This window comes from Panthera leo, chromosome C1, assembly GCF_018350215.1.
Source record: "Panthera leo isolate Ple1 chromosome C1, P.leo_Ple1_pat1.1, whole genome shotgun sequence".
Taxonomy (NCBI): Eukaryota; Metazoa; Chordata; class Mammalia; order Carnivora; family Felidae; genus Panthera; species Panthera leo.
Genome location: NC_056686.1, coordinates 190,572,298 through 190,588,630, shown reverse-complemented (window position 1 = coordinate 190,588,630; position 16,333 = coordinate 190,572,298). Strand labels below are relative to the sequence as shown.

Below are 16,333 nucleotides of genomic sequence, written 5' to 3'. Positions count from 1 at the left end.
TTACTTTTTAAGGTGACTTGACAGTTTGGATGGTCATCTTGGAACTAGATTTGAGGTTTCTTTATGCCAGTGGCAGTGTGTTATTTAATTTTAAGCATTTATCATTTGCATTTTGATTAGCCTTTTCTTAATTTCCCTATTTAGCACATATAAACTCATTTAAATTATAGAAGCAACTTGTGAGGTCCTTTTTAACATAAGTGTCTAATGAAGATGGTCTTTTGATTTTAGGAGGTTTAAGAGGGAAGACCATACTAGTTATGAAGGTATCTAAAGTCTCATAGAAGTATGAGTATATTAAAGTTATGTGTGTTAGGCTGTACAACATCAGTATTTATCAAGGTATCTAATTAAAGTCTCATTGCGTTATCAGTATATTGAAGTTATGGATGTTAGGCTGTGTAACATCAGTATTAAGACCTTTTCAAGATACAAAACTTCTATAAAGGTAAAACATCTATGTTGGAAGCTAGTAATTATCCAATCATTAAAAACAGTAGCATTTAATAAAATAAGTGATTGTTCATATCGTATTTCTCTATTTTTCCCCTTTAAACTTGTTTTTCAAAATGTCACAAAATGTGCCAGCTCTTGTGTAAAAGAACTAAAAGGAACTCCAAGCCACATCAGGTTATTGCCATCTTACCCTTCCCTCTTCCTGCAGAGGGCACGAGCCAGTCAGTGGCCCTGCTTGGGGGGAGTGGAGTCCTTTTTTTGGAGGTGTTGGGAAAGGGGATGAAGTGTCTGCCTTTGACAGTTTATTCTAAGGCCCTTCTTTGTTGAAGTATAGAGTGCTTTCACCAGTACCTTTTGATTTCTTTCTTACCTGAACATACATTAGCCTTCCTTACCTACCATTGTCAAGATGTTTTGGGTTTCCCTGACATTATATATGTCAGAATGTATGACGTTTAACGTATAACGTTTTGATACTTCAGAAATTCTACCTTTTTGGCAGGGGGGTACTTGACTCCCTGCTTATGTTGTGTGTAGTCTGTAAAATGTCTGACAGAAGAATTTCATCTTCGGAATATAGCTTTTTGTTATAACGTCATTATTTTAACCTGAGTGTATGTCATGTATTCATTATTTATTTTTGCCAGAACAGGGATGAAACTCATCAGGAGGCATTTTATGTACACTGTGATAGCAGGTGCTGTAGGTTTTTGTGTTATGCATTTTGGGTAGCTTTTTTTTTTTTTTTTCCTAAATTTTAAGTAAGAATACATTTATTCTCACCTGCCATATCCTCTCCTCTGTCCCAGGGTTGGACTGGTCGGAAGAGAGCGGAGAGGAACCGGAGGACTCTGAGCAGGCCTCGCCATACCAGGTGGCATGGTCCATCCGAGAAACCCTCAGATATGAAAGACACACGTAAGTCTTCCTTTTGTTTTCATTCTTTAATTACCCCTGCTGTGGCCCGATTTTTCGTTCTATATGCTAATGTTTATTTCGTTGGATCTAGTTTTGTTGTAATGGAGGTGAAATAGATTCTACTTGGGAAGAAACGTACTATATTGTTGGAGGAGAGCTACGCTTCAGTTGAATTGGGAAATTCGTTTCTGTACCTTTCCCATTTATCACTGAAGGAACCAATTATAATAGAATTTAGAGTGGAAAAGGGACTTTAGAGATTACCTAGTCTCATTTCCTCATTTTACAGAAGAGGAAACCAAGGCCCAGACAGGTTGAGGAACTTGGCTGTGGTCCCAGGGCTACTTGGAGTCCCACTTTCTGACGTATCTGGATCTTCTTTGGCTCTGCTCTGATAGTTAGCTGGAAAATCAGTGGTTTTTACTTCATCTGTCTTCCACAAGATTGATCCATTCTTTGATATTTCTTAAGTGCTGAATATTTTTAAAACTTTTTTTTGTTTTATTTTTGAGAGAGAGAGAGAGAGAGAGAGAGAGCGTGAGCACGCAAGTGGGGGGGCGGGGCAGAGAGAGAGGGAGACAGAGAATCCAAAGCAGGCTCTAGGCTCCAAGCTGTCTACTTAGAGCTGATGTGGGGCTCGAACCCATGAACCGTGAGATCATGACCTGAGCCGAAGTCAGACGCTTAACCGACTGAGCCACCCGGGCACCCCAAGCGCTGAGTATTTCTAATGTGCTAAAATGTTTTTCAAGATAATCTCTTTAGAGGTTCTTGGTATCTGCCTTATGAGAAAGCTGTAGGTTGATTAACACACAGCCCCTTCCTTGATAGTGAGAAAGCTCGTTCTGTTTCAGGGGACTGCCTTAGGGATTCACTTGGTATAGTTAACCATACTGAAATAGATCCCTGTCTGTGGAGCCAAAGATGACTCTCAGACTCAGCTAATTATTATTATTTTTTAAGTATTGTGGTTTGAATAGATGTTTGGCAAGATAGAGGGGAGGCCAGCTATCTGCCCGCGGCTGACTCCTAGAATTCCACAGTGTTGTTGTATGGACATATATTCTCTAGGGTCTGGTTTTTTTTAGTTTATAGGCTTAATATGTGATCTGTTAGTACAACCAGAAATAATTAGGCTTAGGGAACTGATTCATTAGAGACTAATGTACAAACCAAAATGCCAGTTCAAATTGAGAAATAATCATAAAGTCGTACAAATGTTGACGAAGCCAGCCTACATGGGGAGCTTATTTGGGCCTGGAACTAACTAGAGCAAGGAGAACTAGTTGGATTTCTTGACGGCCAGTCGTCCTCGCCTCCACAACTCCCAGACAGTATCAGAGAATGCTGTACTTTTTTTTCTGTCTCAAAGGTCCCATTTTATGTGTCATTCAAGACTGCTTGCTTACCATTAGTGAATTCTTTTTTTTTTTCAGAGAGAGTACAGTTGAACTCACACCTTTGTAATTACAGCTCCGATCCGTCATGCTTCCTAAGGTTGATGTTCCTATGAGCTTAACTTGATTTGGGATATTTTGAATTAATTTTCCAAATTGCTGTAAATGAGGGAACATAAGTCAATGCTTAGCACAATGCCCTATACGTGGGAAATGACTGATTAATGGTAGTTAAGATTCCTGTTGGAATTCTCAGGATGACCTGAACATCAATATTAGGCACATTTGCTCTTGATTAGGAGCAATGTATATTGTTGCTGCCTTCTATTCTTTCTTTCTTTCTTTCTTTCTTTTTTTTTTTTTTTGAGAGACTGAGAGCATGTGCGAACAGGGCAGGGGCAAAGAGAGAGGGAGAGAGAGAATCCCAAGCAGGCTCTCACTGTCAGTGTGGAGCCTGATGCAGGGCTGGAACTCGAACCCTGAGATCGTAACCTGAGCTGAAACCAAGAGTCAGTCGCTTAACCAACTGAACCACCCAGGTGCCCCTGTTTCTGCCCTCAATTCTTACAGAGTTTTTAGAATATTTCTGTTGTTTTAGACTTGAGACCATCGAGTTTTTCTTCATCTCTGTAGCATTTTACTCTCTTGGTCACTTTTGCTAGCTGGCTTGCTCTCTGACTTACCACAATACTCTTTTCCTGGTTCTCCTTTTCCTTCAGGATATTTGCCTTCTTTTTATAAGTAGCCATCCTCACTTCTTGTCCAGCAGGCACTTTAATCTTTTCCCTTCATTCATCCATCCATCCATCCATTCATTCATTCACTCACTCAGCATATTCTCGTCAAAGTCTTGTGACCTGGGAATGGACACACCATATGGTCTCCCTTGGGTGAAACTTGGATTGGCCTGGTTTGGCATGCTTTCGTTGTCTGCATCTCCACCGTCTGTATCTGCCACTGTGCCCTCTCGTGGGGACCTTTGTCCTGTATTTAAACTACCCAGGGAACAACTTTATTTCAGTTTCGTCTTGCAGCTACTTGTCATTTATTGTACCTTGTGGTTAAGTCTAGTAGAAAATGGACAGCTGTAGAAAATTGGCCCTACCTAGCCTGTGCATTGTATCTTCAAGAAGTTTTGCCATTTAAAATTACTCAAAAGTTTTTACCTCTTAAGATTGTTCAGTGAGTTCATTGAGTTTTTGGAATTTTGGAAGAAAAACCGATAGTTCTGATCACCGTTCTCCACAAACCCCTCCCCTCCCCAGAACCTTTTCATGAGTTTTCTTGCTAAACTAGGATTATACTTGAAGAAATTTTAGGGAAAAGTTTGGCCTTGTTTTGTTTTGTTCTTTTTAAAGACTTTATTTTTGAAGTTTTATTTATTTTGAGAGAGAGAGAGAACAGAATCAGGGAGGAACAGAGACAGAGGGAGAAGGAGAGAATCTCAAACAGGCTCCACACTGTTCAGTGCAGAGCCTGATGCGAAGTTTGACCCCACGAACCATGAGATCATGACCTGAGCGGAAATCAAGAGTTGGACACTTAACTGACTGAGCCACCCAGGAGCCCCTGTTTCATTTTCTTAAGTAAGCTCTACGCCCAATGTGGGCCTTGAATTCACAACCGGAGATCAAGAGTCACATGCTGTACCCGCTGTGTTGGTCAAGGTGCCCTGGTTTTGTTTTGTAAAAGATTTCTTGGTTACTTAGTCTGACTGTAGACACATGTGCTAAAAGAGTTCTCTCAGGCTCTTCCTGAGGTCTCAGTAGCAGAAATAAGTCGGTATGTTAAATATATTTTTAAGGAACAGTAATTACCTAGTAACTGCTTACCTTTTCATATTTCTAATGGTATGTTTGATAGAAAACCGTTCTTAATTTTAATGAGGACAAGTTATTAGTCTTTTCTTTATGGTTAGTGTATTTGTGACTCTTTTAAACAATCATTGCTTACCCCCCTGTCATAAAGCTACATATCTTCTGGAAGCTTTATTATTTTACTGGCAATCAATCTTTGTGAAAATTTTTTTTGTATGTTTTGTACATGATGTGAGGTAGTAATAAGGACCGTTTTTTTTTCCATGTGGATTTTCTATTTAATCAACACTATATTGAAAACACTGTAATTGGGTTGGAGCCCTTGACATGTATATGTATGTCTATTTGTGTATTTTATTTCATTTTTTATTTATTTAATTTTATTTAACTTTATTTAAAAAAATTTTTTTTAATGTTTATTTTTGAGAGAGTGAGAGAGAGACAGAGCACGAATGGGGGAGGGGCAGAGAGAGAGGGAGACACAGAATCCGAAGCAGGCTCCAGGCTCCGAGCTTCCAGCACAGAGCCTGACGTAGGGCTTGAACCCACAGACCACGAGATCATGACCTGAGCCGAAGTCAGACACTTTACCCGATGACTGAGCCACCCAGGTGCCCCTGCATTTTCTTTTATTTTTAATGTTTATTTTGAGAGAGAGAGGGAGAGGGAGAGACAGAACCCCAAGTAGTCTCCACCCTGTCACCGCAGAGCCCGACGCGAGGCTCAAACTCATGAACCATGAGATCGTGACCTGAGCCGGAATCAAGAGTTGGACACTTAACTGACTGTGCCACCCTGGCACCCCTATGTGTGCATTTTCTATTCTTTTTCATTTATCTGCTTAAAGAACCAGTTTTGGGTTTCATTGATTCTCTGTTAGCTTTATGTCATTGCTTTCTGTTCTTTACTTTTTCCTTCTCTTCTATTCTTTTATTCCTTCCTTCTTTGTTTTAGTTTGTCTTTTTCAAGTTTTTTAATGCTTATCTATTTTGAGAGAGAGAGCATGCGTGTGCGTGCACAAGTGAAGGAGGGGCAGATCTTTTTCAAGTTTTTAAGGTGATAAATTAGTTAAATCTGAGATCTTCCTTGTTTTCTTTTCCTTTTTTTTTCTTTTAAGTTTATTTATTTATTTTGAGAGAGAGAGGGAGAGCGGAGAGGGTGCGCGCACACAAGTAGGGGAGGAACAGAGAAAGAGGAAGAGAGAAGGAATCCCAAGTAGGCTCTGGAGTCTTCTGTGCAGAGCCCGATGCGGGGCTTGAACTCATGAAACGTGAGATCATGACCTGAGCCGAAATCAAGAGTCTGCCACTTAACTGACTGAGTCACCCAGGCACCCCAATCTTCCTTGCATCTAACATAGACGCTTGTTGCTATATGTTTCCCTCTACATATGTTATAACCCCCATAATACATTGCTGTTGTCTTAAGCAGTTAGTTCTCTTTTAAGGAGATTTCAAAGAAAAATAACTCTTTTGTGTTTATCCACATATTTATAATTTCTAGGGCTCTTTATTTTTTGAATAGTTCCATATTTCCATCTGATGTCATTTTCTTTCTGTATGAATGGTTTACTTCCCCTCTGGCAACCACTAGTTGGTCATATTTATGGGTTCATTTCTGCTTTGTTTTGTTTTTTAGATTCCACATATAAGTGAAATGATACGGTATTTGTCTTTCTCTGACTTACTTCACTTAGCATAATACCCTGTAGGTCCACCATGGTTTTGCAAATGTGTGCCTTCATTTTTGAAAGATATTAATCCTAAGTTAACCATTTTTCTTTCAGTACTTAAGGGTGTTGCTCACGTGGATTGCATTATTTCTGATTAAGAAGTCAGCTGTCATTCACATCTTGGGTCCAAGGAGCATTATGTATCTTTTTTTCTCTGAGTTTTGACGTTTTTTTCTTTATCAGTAGTTTTTTTAAAAAAATTTTTTAATGTTTATTTTTGAGAGAGAGAGAGAGAGAGAGAGAGGCAGAGAGAAAGGGAGACACAATCTGAAGCAGGCGCTAGGCTCTGCACTGTCAGCACAGAGCCCAACACGGGGCTCGAACTCACTGACAGCAAGATCATGACCTGAGCCAACATTGGACACTTAACCGACTGAGCCACCCAGGCGCCCCTCTTTATCAGTAGTTTTAAACCGTTTGTGTAGTTAATTTTTTTTCTGTTTCTAGTGTTTGGGGTTCATTGACCTTTTGGATCTGTATGTTTATAATTATGAAATTTAGAAAAATTTTGGCCAAGATTTCTTCAATTATTTTTCTTCCCCCTTCTATGTAAGAGACTTGATACACATATTTTAGACTGCTTGAAATTATCCCACAGCTTATTGATGTTCTGTTCACTTGTTTTTTTCCTCTCTCTGTTCCATTTTGGAAAGTTTCCATTGCAATCTTCAGGTTTGTTAATCTTTTCTCTGTGGCACCTCATCAACCATCAATCCCATTCAGTGTAGTTTTCATATTAGATACTGTATTTTTCATCTCTAGAAGTTTGTTTTGGGTCTTCTTTATATTGTCCATGTCTCTCCTTGACACGGTCATGATGACTCTACCTTCTCAAACATGTGAAATATAGTTATAATTGTCCGTTGATTCCTGATTTACTAAAAGTTTTATTTATTTATTTTGAGAGAGAGAGAGAGAGAGGGAGGAACGGAGGGAGAGAGAATCTCAAGCAGGCTCCGCACTGTCAGTACGGAGCCCCACGCGGAGCTTGAACTCAAAAACTGTGATACCACGACCTGAGCCAAAACCAAGAGTCGAATGCCCAATCCACTGAGCCATTTAGGCGCCCCCTGGTAGTTTTTAATTAGATGTCAGACATTGTTAATTTTACTTATTTGATTCTGGTATTTTGTCATCTTTAAAGAGCTTTGTTTTGGGAGATGGTTGTTTCTTAGAAGCAGCTTTTGAGCCTTGCTTTTTAAACTTTGTGAAATGGGACCACAACAGCCTTTAGTTTAGGGCTGATTTCACCCCACTAACTGAGGCATACGCTCCTGAGTAGTCTACCCCGTGCCCTGCATATTGCGGGTTTTTCTGCTTGGGATAGTGGGAACACAAACTAACCCTGGCCCTGCGTGTGCTGCTGGGATTTGTTGGGCCTCCTCTTTTCAGGTGGTTCTTTCCTGGCCTCCAGTATTTCCCACACTCCTGTACTGATCGCAGGACTCAAGTGAGGAACTGAGGGGAATCCTCTGTAGATCTGCAGAGTGCTTCTCTCTGTGCACCGGTCTCCTCCCAGTACTCTGTCCTGCTAATTCTCGCATTTCTTGGGTAGTAGATGTGGGTGAGCACACCAAGTAGTATCCTGTGTCTGAAATATCATTGTGAGGTACGGGCTAGAGAACAAATTCATGCCCGCAGCATATAAGTTGATGTTGAAGTTATAAAAACAAATGAGAATTTCTAAAAATGGGAGTGATGACTGGAAAGAGAATAGAAGAAAATGGGGAAAATAACAGGAGGAAGCAAGGAAGTAGGAACTTTTAACATGAAAGGAAAAGAGGAATAAATTGTGTTGTTTTGCAGAAGAGATGTATAGTAAGGTAGGATTGAGAAATAATTAAATAATTAACCCAGATTGGATATGTCCTTTATTATATACTGCTAGAGTCAATTTGCTAATATTTTTTGCCTCTGGGATCATTAATAAGCTTTTCCTATAATTTTCCTTTTGTCATATTTCCCCTTATTTTTGGTATCAAGCTTAGGGTACTTGTATTAAAGGAGACTATTCCCCTCTTTTCTGACATCTGGAGTATTTTGTGTGTAATTAGAATTACTTTTTCTTTGGGTATTGATAGAACTCATGGTAAAACTGTTTAGGCTAGTTAATGGATATAGGTGTATCTCATATGCGTGTGTGTGTGTGTGTGTGTGTGTGTGTGTATGTTTACTACTTATTTTTAGTAAGAGAGAGCGCATGTGTGCAGGGAAGGGGCAGAGAGAGAGGGAAACAGAGAATCTCAAGGAGGCTCCACACTGTCAGCAGAGCCGGACATAGGTCTTGAATTTATAAACCATGAGTTCATGACCTGAGCCGAAATCAAGAGTCAGATGCTTAACTGACTGAGCCACCCAGTATTCCTAGGTTTCTATATTTAATAATAGTAGCTATACTTGTATTCTAATTTCAGATAAGTCTTTTCATTCTCCTAACAACCTTGGGAGCTAGACATCCCAGCTCTCTCTCTTTTTTAAATGTTTATTTATTTATTTTTGAGACAACACAAGCAGGGATGGGGCAGAGAGAGAGGGGGAGACAGAGAATCCAAAGCAAGCTGTAGAGCCTGACGCAGGGCTCGAACTCCTGAACCGTGAGATCGTGACCTGAGCCGAAGTCGGACGCTTAACCGACTGAGCCACCCAGGCGCCCCAAGCCCCAGGTCTCTTTTATTTCACAGATAAGGAAGGAAGGTAACATACCAAGAATGCAGTAGGTGCCAGGCCTTGTCACTGCTGGTCAATGACGGACACTGGCCTTTCTCTGCCCAGTTTGCTACTCTTTCTCCGCAACCAGGTGTGAAATACTAATGTCACAACATCTTAGAATTGGGAGGCATGTTGGGAGATTTTCTGGTTAAGGACCATGCCAGGGGTGGTCTGTGGACCTGTGCAGGTCTGCAAACTGCTGCTTCCTGGTCCGCAACAAGATAAGCCTGGAAATTCCGTATAAGCTTTCAATAGTTTTGTGATGCTGGAACCCGCCTCAACATCCAGGTGCTTCTCTCCATTCACTGTACACTTGAGAACTGCTGGGCTAGTCTCTCCTCCCTGCTATAATATAATGGAGTCTTTTCAAATAACAGCTTTGGCAAATGATTATCTACCTGAGCTTTACTTTCCCTTTAAGACTTGTTGTTTCTCCTCTCTTTTTTCTATTAATAGCCCTTCCGTTCTCCTAGTTATGCAAGTTCAAAGTCATTGAGTCATTATTGGTTTTCTTATCCTTTATATCCAGTCACCAAATTGAGTTAATTCTTTTATGATAATGGCCCTTATATGCCTTGTTCTTTCTATTATCTCTGTGCCCTTTTACTTACAGTCACTCCCTTGTCCTTCAGTTGCTGGTTTTGGGCTATGAAATCTGTACTCCTTCCCTAACTGTGTTCCTGTTGATCATGTCCAGCGGTTTTCCCACTGCTGCCTTTGATACCTCATCTGTACTTTAAATTCTTTACGTCTGAAATGGAATTTATGTCCTGCCCTGGATCTGCTCTTGTTCCTGTGCCCTGGTCTTCGGTGATGGAAACTGCCATGGGATTCTCGTCCCTTCCATCTACCTGTCCCAGTTGACAAGGTCTGCCTTTTATATATGCGGGTAACCTCTCCTCTTCTGCATTCCTGCTGTGTCACCCCGGCGTGGGTTCTTGTTACCTGTTACCTGGAGTTTCAGAAACATTTGCTCCCTGCCCTTTTCCCCAGTCTCTTCCTGATTTCCGTCTGCCGATGGTGTCATCTTTCTCGCACCCAGCTGTTACTGTTACCGATTTTCTTCAAACTCTATGAGGGTCTTCACTGCCTGTAGAATAAAAGTGAAAGTCTTTCATCTGGTGTTTAGTTTAGGTTCAGAAAGTTTACCGTTCCCGCCATCACTCCCCTATGTACCCCACACCTTAGCAAAAGCTAGCTAGTTAGTACTTACTGTTCCCCATCCTGTCCATCTTCAAAGCCTGGCCTGTATTCCTTTATCTTTGTGAGGTGCCCTTTTTCTTCTCTTTAAATTCTGCCCTTTCTTTATGGTTCAGCTCTGTTGTCATCTCCTCTACGAAGCCTCTTATCCAGGGGTGCTTGGGTGGCTCAGTTAGTCAAGCGTCTGACTCTTGATTTTGGCTCAGGTCATGATCTCAGGGTTCATGAGATCGAGCCCCCACATTGGGCTCCTTGCTGACAGCACAGAGTCTGCTTGGGATTCTCGCTGTCTCCCCACCTCTCTCAAAATACATAAATAAATAAATAAACATTTATAAACAAAAAAACGAAGCCTCTCATCCAGCATACTTGCTAGTGAACTTCAGTGGCACTTGAGCCATATCTGTAACTCTCTCTGTCACTTATTGTTCTCTGCCTCGTGTTAAGGATATTAATAGCACCTACTGGGTCAACTACAGCTCCCGCATGAAATCCTGCTGTGGGACTTTGGGGGAACAATTCAGAATAAAGATTCCTAGGCCCCATTCCATGGAAATTCTGGTTCAGTAGATCTAGTGTAGGTCTTGGGATCTCAAATTGTGAGAAGCTCCTAGATTTTTCTAACTTAAGGTCAGGTATTTGAATCATTGGTCAGCCTGCCCCACTGTTCTAGTTACTGCTTCGATCGTCTTTTGAATTGTTTAACTTTGGGTATGTGCTCATCCTATCTAAACCGCATTGAGAATTGCTTACATTTTTTTTCTCCTCTATGGTACTCAACATAATAGACACACAGCAAAGTTGAGTGTTGAATAAATGAAAAGATTGAATAAGATCCTTCAATTGGTATATTTGTAGTAGAGACTATACCGAAGAGAACTTGTTTCTCAGGACTTACTTCTTAGACTGGAAATTTGCAAAGTAGCCACCTATAGACTATTTTGAAACGAAAGGGAATGATATCACTTAGGAAGTTAAGAGAAGCCAAGCAATGATTTACAGAAGATCAGTAAAATAATAAATAGTCTGTAGTATCACATACGTGCTGTTTGAAGAAGGTAAAGTAACCTGGGTCAGTTTTCGAGTCTGGTGTGCATTATTCCTCAGAGTAAAAGGTGAGATTACATTTGTTCCATAGAAAAGTGACCTTTTTAACCTCACCAGGGTAGACACTACCCGCCTACCACAGCACTCTTGTTGAGTCTCGATGTGGCCTCAGCATCCTTTTCAAGGTAGCAGGCTAGCGGGGGTCCACTGGCCGCTCGAAATTACCATCATGACAGAAAAACCTCTGTGTAATCCATGACACGTGAAATGTTGTTTAGGATATCTTCTGTGGTTAAAAAGGTAAAATGAAAAATACTGTGGAATGGTTGTGATCCCTGCAATCAAAATTCTTTAAGTGCTTAGCGAGAAAAGAGTAGTTAAAACCAGCACACATAAAAGGGCAGCTCTTTGAGAAGGTGCTGTAGGAATTCACTGCTCTATTTCTGGTATGACCTATCTTTTATGAAATTTGCTGAGTGTTTCCTCATAACTGCCGTGTCATTTACTCAGACTTTTAGTAAGCAAGGTAACATGATTTTCTTCCCAAGAATCCCAAGAACCCCAAGTCACCTGAAATTTAGAAGACACTGATGCATGAAGTGTCTAACGAGGAGATGCTAAGAAGGTTCTGAAAGCGTTGGGTTGTCTCTGCTGCCTTACTTGTTGTCGAAATACGGTACTTTCCAGCTCTCCTGGAATTCTCATCCTCTAATTTTGTTAAGCATATGCTCACCTGCCACGGATTTTACCCCATGTCAGCCAGCTTCTTGACCTGCTTTTCCCCTCTCCAATGAGCCTCACACTTAATCAGGTTTTCACTTCTCTCCCTGCGCTTTCCAGGTCAGATGACGATGATACGGAGAGTAGGAGCTCCAGGGTGACCCAACTTTGCACTTACTTTCAGCAGAAATATAAGCACCTCTGCCGCCTGGAGCGGGCAGAATCTCGTCAAAAGAAATGCCGGCACACGTTTAGGAAAGCCTTGCTGCAGGCGGCCAGCAGAGAACCCGAGTGTACCGGTCAGTTAATCCAGGAACTGCAGAGAGCTGCGTGCAGCCGAACCAGGTTAGAGCCCTAGGCAGCCACCTGTTTGTAAGGAACTCGTCTCTGTCTGGCTTCTGTGTTTTGTTGAGTGGATAGCGGAGACACAGTGGGCAGTGGGCATTTAAACCTGAAATGTCGAAGCATTGCACCTTGGTTTTGTTGCTCAGAGAGTTGTACAGGTGGCAAAATAACAGCACCACGAGCTGACAGAAGCATTGCTGTGGCTCCGCCAGATGAATTTATTTAGTGAAGTATTGGAGAGTGCCACCTGTCTTTACAAAAATAACGATGCTTTCAAATTTCATGTATTATTTAGAAGTAGTGTTTATAGGGTTTTTTTTTTTAACCACGAAAGTAGCATTTTACATATTTTACTTCTTATTTAAAAATTTTCTTTCTCACATATTATGTCTTCAAAATACTTTATTCCATTGCATTTCTTTTAGGAAAAATCTCTTTTCTGTTTCTAGTCCAGGTAATTGCTTTGTAAATTTGAAAAATGTAGAAAAAAGAAGGGGAACTTTTCCATAATATCACCATGCAGAAAACAAAGAATGAGCACTGTAAATATTTTGGTTGTTTCCTTCTAGTCTTTTCTTCTGCTTGTGTGTACACACGTGTGTGTTTGCGTGTGTATGAAGTCTCCAGGGAGCCATGCATTTGTATTAAAAAGGAAAAATGAGATCATGCTATATGCATATTTTATTTCCTGCTTTTTTCCCCACTTAACATTGAGTTATTGCCATTTTCTCCTGATGTTCTTTAAAACACTATTTTTAATGACTTCATAATTAGTCTTTGGAGTCCTTAAATTTTAAGTATGTATTTAAGCAAAATTGGATCCATACTGTTTAAGAGTTATGTGTCCAGTTTTTTCCCTTAAGAATATATCCTAGCCATTCCCTTGTGTTCTTAAAAATTATTTTGAAAACATGATTTATAATGTGTGATACTATTTTTAAATGAAAATCCATATATTGGAAATGTAGAGCTATCTGATATTTCAGTGAAGAAATTGTAGTATTATTACCATTTTGGAAATTAGTTTAGGTGGTGAAAACTTAATTGTAATTACTTATTTAGGTTATGTACCTTTTGAAACTACTAGCTTAATTGAATTAAAAGTTTCCAAAATATCTTCATATTTAATTAAGGAAATAATTTTCAAATTTAGAAGGCACAGTTCTTGATTGAGTTTATTATTTCACACTTTTTACTTATTTTTTTCAGATAACAACCTTGAGACACACACACACACACACACACACACACACACACTTTTAGGAGTTTTATGCCAAAATATTAGCAGTGGCTATCTCAGAGGGTAGGATTATTGATAAAGTTTGAAAAAATTTATAGTCTATATATTCCAATTTTTCTCTAGTGCTCATAAGTCACTGAGGAAATAGGGGTTTAAAACAGACAAAACTAAGAAAAATAACCTTTGATTTTCAGATACTGATCATATTTCTTACATATCTATTTTTTAGTTTTGTGTATTTTGGTTTTCATTATATTTGCTATTAAAAAAAAACTACTTTTTAATGGCATCTATCCAAAAGATAACTATACCCTTCAGAGTTTTCTGCTTCTTGGCATATTTAGAGTTGTTTGAAAGCTTGTATGTCTAGTTAATAAACCTACATAATGATTGCTGCCTCTAGTATTCTCCCTCACTCACAGTTCCTGCTCCTCTGTAGGGGTGGGGGTAGGTAGTGTCTGTTCTGTAACATTCGTCAGGTCCTCGCTTACTGACTTAGCCTTCTCGGAGAGAAATTCCCATGTTCCACTGACTGTGTTTGGTCCCCCTGTTACATGTGCTTATTGAGCTCTGCTTCATTGTAGAATCGTATACTAATATTTCTGTCAGACAGTAATTTTTGTGAGGGCAGGAACAATGTACGTTTTGTTCTTAAATCTCTAGTGTTGAACAGATGAATAGAATTAAACATGCCTGTTCTCTATTTGTTGAAAGAATTCACTTGGTTTGACATAGGTTTAAAATAACGCTATCTAACATTTACATAATGCTTGGCAAGCGTATCATTTCAGTAGAAACTTTAGTTTTGTCCAGCATGAAGCAGTTTGTATGTAGAGCACTGTATACTTTGAATCTAGTATGTTATTATGACCTTGTCAAAGATGTAAGGGACTGTACTCGGAGTTTGGGACAATTTAGTATTTGTGTAGAAAACTATTTATCTATGATTTTTAGCTGGTAGAATCAAGGTCCCCCTGACTGCTTTTTTTCAGAAAAGTTCCCAAACCACTGTTAGTGATGTTTTAAAAACGTCTTGATAACTAAATATTACTAACCAAATACCAAGACGCCTTTTGGTTATGTCACTAAAGATTAGTAAAAAGTCTGTTGCCCAGTGCATCACTGGTACTCATTTAGCAATGAGCCATAATCATTTGTTGGTGATTGGTAACTTGTTAGTTTACATTATATTTTAGGTTCACAAAAATCAGTGTCAGGTGGATAATGCCCTCTATTTGATATTTTTGCTTTCAAAGACCGGTTCCACAAAAGAGATTTAAAAAGCTGCTTTTAAAATATTTTAGAAATTAAAACTTTAGTGGCTGCCTTTTAATAGGTAGCCTTTTAAAATATAGCTTGGATATAAGCTGAATAACATTATTCTTTAAAAAAACATTTTTTTTAAATGTTTATTTTTGAGAGAGAGAGAGGGAGGGAGGGAGGGAACATGAGTGAGGGTGAGGGCAGAAAGTGGGAGACCTAGAAACTGAAGCAGGCTCCCGGCTCTGCGCTGTCAGCACAGAACCCGACGTGGGGCTTGAACTCATGAACCGTGAGATCATGACCTGAGCTGAAGTCAGCCGCCCAACCAACTAAGCCACCCAGGTGCCCCTGAATAACATTATTCTTTCTCATCTAATACCTTTGTCATATATGTTGGTGAATATGTGGAATAAGCCACTGAAATAGCTTTTAAAGTATGTAAACTCTAATTGAACTACCTCGTAGCCACAATAGAGAGACTAGTGCTGTTTGTGTAGAAACTATTGTTAAAGGGGCATCTAATCACACAAAAGAGAAGCTTGTAGTGAGTGTTTTCATATTAAAAACATCAATGGGAATGCAAGCTGGTGCAACCACTCTGGAAAACAGTATGGGGGTTCCTCAAAAAACTAAAAATGGAACTACCCTATGACCCAGCAGTTGCACTACTAAGGCATTTATTTATTCACGGATACAGATGTGCTGTTTCGAAGGGACACATGCACCTCCATGTTTATAGCAGCATTATCAACAATAGCCAAAGTATGGAAAGAGCCCAAATGTCCATCGATGGATGAATGGATAAAGAAGATGTGGGATATATATATACAATGGAGTATTACTCGGCAATCAAAAAGAATGAAATCTTGCCATTTGCAGCTACGTGGATGGAACTGGAGGGTATTATGCTAAGTGAAATTAGTCAGAGAAAGGCAAAAATCATATGACTTCACTCATATGAGGACTTTAAGAGACAAAACAGATGAACGTAAGGGAAGGGAAACAAAAATAATATAAAAACAGGCAGTAGGGGCGCTTGGGTGGCTCAGTCAGTTGGGCATCCAACTTCAGCTCAGGTCATGATCTCACAGTCCGTGAGTTTGAGCCCCACGTCGGGCTCCGCGCTGACAGCTCAGAGCCTGGAGCCTGCTTTGGATTCTGTGTCTTCCTCTCTCTGTGCTCCTCCCTTGCTCATGCTCTCTCTCTCTGTCTCAACAATAAATAAAAACATTTAAAAAGATAAAAAAAAAACAACAGGGAGGGGGACACAACAGAAGAGACTCATAAATATGGAGAACAAACTGAGGGTTACTGGAGGGGTTGTTGGGGGGAGGATGGGCTAAATGGGTAAGGGGCACTAATCCTGAAATCATTGTTGCACTGTATGCTAACTAACGTGGATATAAATTTTAAAAAATAAAAAGTAAAATAAAAAATAAATAAAAACATCAAAATGTTTTGGTAATTCTCCCTTTGTTTTGTTGGGATT

General features: G+C 39.8%; 1 protein-coding gene across 6 annotated transcripts in view; it reads left to right on the top strand.

The window, feature by feature from the left end:
- Nucleotides 1-16,333, top strand: part of INO80D (INO80 complex subunit D) — a 62,981-nt gene that overhangs the window by 31,949 nt on the left and 14,699 nt on the right. For all 6 annotated transcript variants that reach the window (XM_042949854.1, XM_042949858.1, XM_042949859.1 and 3 more), the window contains 2 exons: nt 1,266-1,374; nt 12,117-12,341. In XM_042949854.1, coding sequence (XP_042805788.1) covers nt 1,266-1,374; nt 12,117-12,341 — 334 coding nt within the window. The remainder of the gene's footprint in view (nt 1-1,265; nt 1,375-12,116; nt 12,342-16,333) is intronic.